The 7,949-nt window shown below is 55.3% G+C and overlaps 1 protein-coding gene across 1 annotated transcript; it reads right to left on the bottom strand.

The window, feature by feature from the left end:
- Positions 1-1,773: 1,773 nt before the first annotated feature.
- ZFP36L2 (ZFP36 ring finger protein-like 2) lies at positions 1,774-6,084 on the bottom strand. The gene is made up of 2 exons (XM_012653833.1): positions 5,688-6,084; positions 1,774-5,153 (listed from the first exon to the last, which is right to left on the bottom strand). The coding sequence occupies exons 1-2, from the start codon at positions 5,736-5,738 to the stop codon at positions 3,723-3,725; spliced, it is 1,482 nt and encodes a 493-aa protein (XP_012509287.1). The 5' UTR covers positions 5,739-6,084; the 3' UTR covers positions 1,774-3,722.
- Between the last annotated feature and the right edge of the window lie 1,865 nt (positions 6,085-7,949).

Here is a 7,949-nt window from a genome sequence, read left to right as displayed (position 1 = left end):
AAAGGACTTTGAGTGTAGCTCCACCTTGGAGCCACAGTCGGTTCTAGATGGGCATTCTGGTTTGTCCTTACTTGCAATTTGTACTTCTTTTCCTTTAATTTACAAGAAAACGTTCCTGAGGGTGACCAAGCAATAGTGGAGTTTTGTTTGCTGTTACTTCCAGCCACTGCAGAAAGACAATGACCTGGTACCCTCCACTGGTCAGGGCAAGAGGAAATTCTGAACGATCCCCTCTAGCTTTCCACGCTCCACTGAGCCTGAAGTCTAAAACTTCAGATCCTAGCAGCTGGGCTTTCAAACAAACCAATTTTTAAAAATGAATGTGGCTTACCCCATAAAAAAAGTCTAACATTCCAGCTGATCAAAAGTACTTGTTTAGAAAAATAAGTTTTGGAATGAAGTGGAAACAAGCCCTTTGAAATGCAGCTTAGCCTAAATAGCCCCACATTTTAGACTTTTCCTCCCCATTGCACATTCTTTATGGTGTAGAGGCCCGGGAGCCTGCAGGGTCTTCACCCTGCCTGAGTCCTCCTTGGCCTGGAGCTTCCCCTCCCCCCCTGCGGAGGCCTTCAGTCAGGGGCCGGCCTCTGGGAGAACTTTGAAACTGTTCCCCATCCCTTTTGGCAGCGCTCACCCAGCACCAAAACGCTCCAGTTAACACCAGTGCAATCATCGTTAACGTGAAACAGCTGCCCCAGGCCTGGTGTTTCCACCAGACTGCCCCCTGGCCCCTGCCGGCTCAGCTGTGAGTCACCAGAGACCCTGGCTAATGCAGGGCCAGTGAGCGGGGATGCAAGGATTGATAGAGCCCAGCTGTTGTAGATGAGAGAGCAAACTATTGCTAAATCTCTTACCTATTTTGGAAAGTGTCTGAACTGTGCGTGTGTTTGTACGAGCTGGGGGGTGGAGAAGAAAAAAAAAACATGAATCGGTTAATGAACCTGATTTTGTTTTTAAAGTGATTGTTTTAAAGTTAGGAAAAAACATCACCATAGTAAAATTTTGTTCAACTGTTTTGAGAACCAGAGGGCCAATCAATGCAGTCTTGTTTTCCTCCTTTTTCCAGAGACCTGCGTTGGATTTGCTTTCTGGCTACTTAGAGTCCTCTAAAGCACAGACACTAATGCCTTTTGCATAAATAACTTGTATGTGCTCATTCCCAGAGGAAGTTGTCTGTGTAAACAAACATCACCCAGATATAAGTTTAACCTGTTTAATCTTCCTTCCTTTCTGCTCCTCTCTGAACAAGGACACAACCAAGCTTTGCAAAGTCCAGACAAAACCCCAGTTCAACCACCCAGGAAAAGCCTGGCGTAGCCCTCCACCTCCAGCTCAGCACTCAGGGCAAGCAGGCCACAGGCTGGCAGAAAGATCCTCTTCCCCTTCCCCACCCAAGCAGTTGTTTCCTGGGCGTCCCAGCGAAAAAAATCGGACCTTCAGCTGCCACTGCAGCCACGTGATCCAGCCCTGGTGACTCACAGGCGGGCCACACCCCTTCAGGCCTTCCCGCCAGGCCCTGCCACCAGCCAGTCAACTCTGGGATGCATCTTATTACCAAAGGGAACTGCTAACTATGCCCTTGACACTCCAAATAATTACTTTCTTTCAGCTAAAAGAACTTGCTATAAAATACATACAGGCACAAGTGGGCGCACAGCCAGTTCTCCCAATCCTCCCCCACCCTCCTGAGACGTGGGGGACGCCTGACAAGGCAGTGGGAAGCTAGACAGCTACACGTTTGTTTAAAAAGAAAGCTATCTTACACATTAGTCATTTTTTTTTCCCAAAAATTTTATTGGGGGAAAACTACAAAACATTTACAGTACAATGTTTACAGTCACAATTTGTAGTGAACTGATTCCCCAAAATATATTACAACTCAAGTTGACTTATCTTGTTACATTCAAAAACCTACTCTGTCAAAGTAGTCCAGAGAGTACATACATAGTGCTCCAACTGTACCTACGTACAAACTAAAGCTACTGCTCATTCATCCGCTGTCCAGGAAAGCTTGGGAAACATTCCTGCATTTCTACTGGGAAAAAAAAAATAGTACAAGTTCGGGAATTTTCTGTAATTAAACAAGGCATATTCATGTACTACATACCATTTCAGCGCTAAGAGGTGGCCTCTTCACTTTATATCTATATAAAAAAAAGTGGTAAAAATCTTTTCCTTTTGTGCAGTTGAACCCATCCTACATTCAGATTCTCTCAAGCACTGATAAACAAAATACTTATTTGGTTGAGGAAGATTTAAGGCAAGTTCGGGCCCTTCCAAAGGCACTGAGACTACCCCCCCATTATTGCTACATGTCTTGATACTCAAGAGTATGTCACAGTAGAACTGGTGGAATAAGCAAACATTTTTTGCTAGTTTGTAAAGTTGGAATTAGAAAAGTATGCCACATTTAAGCCTGATTGCAAAGTATGTGGTCATTTTTTCCTTTAAAGTTGGATGGGCTACAACCATTATACATTCTAAGAAAACTCATAATAAGATGTTCCTCACAAACTATTTCCACAGCATCAAGATAGATTTCCGTAAAGAAACCATGCAATCTTCCAAAATTTACGTAAACAAGGAAAGAAATTAATGAAATAAATATTACATACAATCTCTTAAATTAAGAATTTTTTACTCATTTACAATAAAATAACCAAGTGAAGTTACAAAAGGCATATATTACTGTGAAAAGAACATACACTCCACATTTTGCCGATTAATAATGGCAATCATAATTTAACATAATAAAAGAATATATATCTATTGCTTTTCATCATACTTGATAAATACAGTATGAACAATTTTCAATGTATACTTTTCACAAGATAATAAATAAGTTAAATAGTTTTCGTATTGAGTTGTGGTGCAGTGGTGCGAATCAACTCAAAATAGCTAAAAATTCAGCAGTTATTCCCCAACGATTACAAACTAAGCTCTGCCCAAGGCTTCCAGAGAGCAGACAAAATGGTTTTAAACTAAACATCCACGAAGTGGTGGCAATGAAACCAGTAACCAGTATGAAACTTTGGAATGCAAGGGTTTGTTTTTTTTTCCCCCTAGACATATAACTCTGTTAAAAAAAAAAAAAAATCACAAAAACCCTCCAACCCTATGGCGCTGAGGGCTACTATCAAGGCATATTCTTGGCAGAAATACTGGATTCTAAAAGCTTATAGGTTTAGCATGGTGGTAGTTGGCTGGTTTGTTTACACTGGTCTGAGAAACAATTAGGAACTTCTTTCGAGATAAAAGTCCCCACATCTGGACTGTAACTAATGCTTTTCAAGTGAAGAGATGGAATGGTGGTTGGTAGCTGCTGGTGCTGGGATGATTTTTCCTGAAGTCCCAAACTCATCGAGACCTAAAAAAGTTTGTTTGGTTTTTTTGTTCTATTCGCATCACAACTGCCCTGTTGTGAATATTTTGTTCATCAACACAAAAAGTTCGTTGGCTTTCTTTTTTGCTCAACAAGAAGGAAACTTCGTAAGAATAAAAATAATAATAAAAAAACAAAACAAGAGGAAACCGAAAAAGGAGGGGTGGGGCCCCTCCCAGCACAGAGTTCGAGTCCAAGTGCTCGGTCGGGTCTGCAGTCTGCCTGCGGCCTATGTCGCCCCCCACCCCGTGCCCGCAGCAGGGGCGAGATGGCGAAGGACATCCTCCAACACCCCCAGAACGGCCTTCCCTTCCTTCCTCCTCACTGGCGCCCTCTTGCCTCAGTCGTCGGAGATGGAGAGGCGGCTGAAGATGGGCAGCCGGCGGCCGGGGTCGAGGCTGGGGGACTCGGAGCCGCTGAGGCTGCCCGAGCTCAGGGAGCCGCTCAGGTAGCTGTCGCGGTCCGACAGCGAGTCCGGGGGGCTGGGGGGCGCGTCGAACACCGGCGACTCGGACAGGCGGCGCGGCAGCTGGAAGCTGAAGGGCGGCGAGGGCGGCGCGGCGGCACCGGCGGGGAGGGGCGCGCTGGGCGGCGCCGGGGGCTGCGCGGGGGGCGCCAGGCCCTGCTGCTGCTGCTGGCTGCGGTAGTAGGCGGCGGCGGCCACGGCGGCGAAGTTGTGGGTCTGGATGGCGAGCGGCGTGATGAGGCTGCTCAGCTCCGGGCCGAAGGCGAAGGCGTTGTTGGCGCAGGAGGCCGACGAGCAGGCGGCGCACGGGGCGCCAGGTGCCAGCAGGTCCTCGGCGCCCCCAGTGCCGTAGAGCAGCGCGGCCGCAGCCGCTGCCGCCGCCGCGGAGGCGCAGCACGTCGGGGCGCCGGAGGGCGTGGAGGCCGCAGAGGCCGAGGAGCAGGACGAGGCGGAGGAGGAGCAGGAGGAGGCCGAAGAGCAGGAGGGCGGTGGCGGCGTGCGCGACGTGGGGCTGTCAAGCAGCAGTGGCGACTCGAGGCCCCCCGGGGGTTGGTGGTGGCCCGACGGGAAGCCTGAGAAGCTGAGGCTGTGGTGCAGCTTGGGCCGGGGCTCCCGCGGGAAGCCCAGGTGCAGCGCGTCGCGTGTGCTGAAAGTGCGCAGGTCCCCAGAGGCGCCCCCAGACGGTGCGGGCCGCCGCTCGTCAGCATTGTGGATGAAGTGGCAGCGCGGCCCGTAGGGGCAGAAGCCGATGGTGTGGAAGGTGCGGCACAGCTCTGTCTTGTACTTCGGGTGCCGAGTCAGGCTGCGTAGCTCGTGGAAGCCGTGCGCGAACTGGCACTTCTCCCCATACTTGCACGTGCCGCTCTCCTCGAAGGGCCGGCACAGCTCGGTCTTGTAGCGCGTGGAGTTTATCTGGGAGCCGCCACCCCCTTTCTGCTGCTGCTGCTGCAGGTGCAGAAGGTGCTGGCTGCGCTCGCCGTTCTCGCTGAAGGAGCGGTCCCGGAATTTGTTCTCCTTGTTGAGCAGGGCTGTGCCGCCGCCCCCCGACGACTCCTTGAGGGTGCCGTAGGAGGCCGGGCCGCCAGCCGCCACGCTGCCACAGCTGCTGCCGTTAGCGGCACCCGGGAACTTGGGCGAGCAGCTGCCGGGGCTGGGCGCGGGGTGGGCGAGCGCGTGCAAGTTGCTGGCCGAGTGCCGTCTGAGGAAGCCCGGCGCGAAGCCGGAGCTGGGGGCGGCGGCCACGGGCGTCCCCACCGCCTTCTTGTCCAGCATGTTCAGATTGAGGTTGGCCAGGGATTTCTCCGTCTGCCAAAGGGAGGGGAGCGGGGAAAGGATGAAAAACGGAAGGGGAGGGAAGTGTTGGGGCGAGCTGCAGAGAACTCCCAGCCTGGTTCTTCTTTTTTTCCCCCTTTCTGCGGATTTCGAGTCGGCCTCCACCCTCCACCCATGCACGCGCAAAAGCAGCAAGTTCGCGTTGGAAGCAGCGGGTTAATGGAGGACGCCCACCTCGGGCCGCGCTGGGTCTCGACATGTGATGATCTGCCCGTGGGCCGCCGGGGTGGGCGGCGCAAACACCATCCGGGAAGCCCCGGGCAGCGTGGCCGCGGTCGTTTGCGAAGAAACTAAACAGCTACAGCAGCTCCCTCCTGCCCTTCCTCCCTCCCAGGTCCTTCTCCCCGCCTACGAGGCGCTAGCACACACTCCTGCAAACTCCGGACTTTTCCCTACCGAAAGTCAAGGTGGGGAGGGAGCCCCCCAAATCCAAGGACAGAGGCAAAGTCTGAGAACTCGAATGGCTTCTGCTTGCCCGCCTTCCTCCCTTCCTGCTCCCCGGCGTACCTTGCACAAGAAGTCGATATCGTAGAAGGCGGACAGAAGTGTGGTCGACATGTTTCTGGGTCCCGAAATGGTCGGAGCTGCAGGCAGGGAGGTCGGGAGGAGCCCTCGGGGCGCCGCGGCCGGGCTCGAGCCACGACGAATAACGGGCGAGGGGCGGGGAGGGACCGAAAGTTTGCTGGGGGGCGAGAGAAGAGGAAGAGGGAAGCGGCTTGGACTGGCTAGAGGGTGGCCTGGAGTGCGGAGTGGGGGGAAGAGGAGAGAAAAAGCAAAGAGGGCTGCTCCGCGCCCCGGGGTGCCCGGCCCGCCCCCCCCGCGGAGCCGACGGCAGCTCGCGGACTGCTGGAACTCGGCGGCCCGCGAGCGCGCGCCCTATATAGAGCCGGGGAGCGCGGCAGCGGCAGGGCGGGCGCGCCGGGGGAGGGGACAGAACGCTGACCCCGCCGGGGTCTCCAGGCAACGCCGCCCGCCGGCTCGCGGACGTCAGGCGCCTTCCTGGCCTCCCATTGGCCGCCGCCAATTTTTTTTTCCTCTGGGGGAGGGGGCGGGAGGCCTCGGGGCGGGGCGGGCTGCCGGGGCGCCCGGGGCAGCGTGGAGAGCTCGGCTTAGATGGGTGCTGCTGGGTGGCGGCGGGAACCTACGGCTCTTTTCCTCTGGGCCTGCAGTGTTGGAAAGCCCCAGCACGTTCAACGTGCCCGGGATTCTGCAGCTCCGGACGTGTTTTTCCCTGCCTGATCCTCCCGGGCGGACTTGTGGAGCTTTTATCTCCCACCCTCGGTTTTGCACTGGGCGCGGGAATTGCAAAATGCAAGAATATTGCAACCGTCCGCGCGGCTCGGCTGGTTTGCAAAGGGTGCTCTGGTTGGCAGGCGGAGGCTTGGGGCCTGAGCCCCGTAGGTGGCTGCTCCAGCCCGACCGCACGTGGAGACGCGGGGGAGGGGGTGGGGGCAGGAGCGGCCACGCGGGCGGCTGCTGCGGCCCGGAGGAGCCTGTGCCCGTTTCTCCGCCCCCCTCCCCGCCCAGGCTCAGTAAACAGGGCTTGAGCGCTGGGGCCTGCCGGGCAGGGATGAGTGTCTGAGGACAAGGCGCTGGCTTTGCTAATCACATCACAAGACCTTGAGCCAGGGCCAAAGGCGCGGAGTGGCGCGGGGCGTCCCGGGCGGGGGAGCGGACTCCGAGGAAGGGAGGAAAGGCCGGGAGAGCCGTGCAGGCATGGAGGCGACTTCCCGCCACCCCTTCCGTCTGCCGGTCGGCCCGGCCTTCCCCAGCGCTTCCAGGGCTTGTGGTGCAGCTGCCGGCCGAGTCTCCCAGCCCGGCACAGCCTGGGCCTGTCGTGCCCTCCAAGTTCTTCTCTCCAGCCTTGGGGGCCGGGGGGTGCCGCGCCCTGCCTTAGCTCGGTGAGGGCTGCAGGGTCCCGCTGAGGCAGACCCGCGGCCCAGGTGGGGCTCCCCTCTTTGCCTCTCTCGCCAGCCCCACTCTCCAACAGCTTGCACTAAGAAATGCGATTTGCCAACAGGCGCTCCGCCCCCGTCCGGGTACGGGGCAGACACCCCCACCTAGCGCCCAGTGAGGCTAAAGCCGCTGACAGCCCCACTCGGGCGGATCCGGAGCCTGGTCCAGGGCACTTCTCACTCCGCGTCTATACAGGCTGCCAAAAAGCTGGAGCCAGGCCCACGATTTCACCCACCTGGCAGCCCACGCCGCAACCAGGCCCAAGCTGTAAGATCCAGGACCCGCCAGGGAAGGAAGCTACGTGACCCACACCCCCTTCCCCAGTCGATCTTCTTTCTTGCTGTGTCTTGCACTCATTCGCATTTGGTGCACACTCTGTCAGTTAACCTGGAACAGAGTGAGCTAGGCCTGTTCCCTCAGGGAGCTGACTCCTTGGAGTCTGCCCCCTGAGACGGCTGTACTCCCCTCACTGCCCAGGGAACCATAGTCCAGGGTAGGTCTGAGAGGACTTTAGGATCAGGAATGCTGGCCTGGAGTTCAGGCCCTGCCCCTTGCAAGTCATGTGGTCTTAGGCAAATCACATAATCTCTTTGGTAGTTGGGTTTCCTTACTTGTAAAACTAAGACAGCATTCCTGCTTTTCTCATCTCTCACCTTTGTTGAGATGCAAATGAGATATCTGTGAAGATGTTTAAAAGACAAAGACCACAAAACCATCTTACAAATTAAATTGACAAAGCATAAAAATGGAGAAGCCAGGCTCCTAGGCTATGGCTAGATGGACAGAGGTCCACAGAATCCCTTCAAATCTTGG

This window comes from Propithecus coquereli, unplaced genomic scaffold (assembly GCF_000956105.1).
Source record: "Propithecus coquereli isolate 6110/MARCELLA unplaced genomic scaffold, Pcoq_1.0 Scaffold43, whole genome shotgun sequence".
Classification (NCBI taxonomy): domain Eukaryota; kingdom Metazoa; phylum Chordata; class Mammalia; order Primates; family Indriidae; genus Propithecus; species Propithecus coquereli.
Note: the sequence above shows the minus strand (reverse complement) of the source record. Positions and strands in the feature narration are given on the sequence as shown.

What these genes read in the sequence shown, in the direction of transcription:
- ZFP36L2 (XM_012653833.1), bottom strand. Translation starts at nt 5,738, where the DNA reads ATGTCGACCACACTTCTGTCCGCCTTCTACGATATCGACTTCTTGTGC. An exon ending in ATATCGACTTCTTGTGCAAG is followed by an intron (nt 5,154 to 5,687) that starts GTACGCCGGGGA and finishes TCCCTTTGGCAG; the next exon opens with ACGGAGAAATCCCTGGCCAA.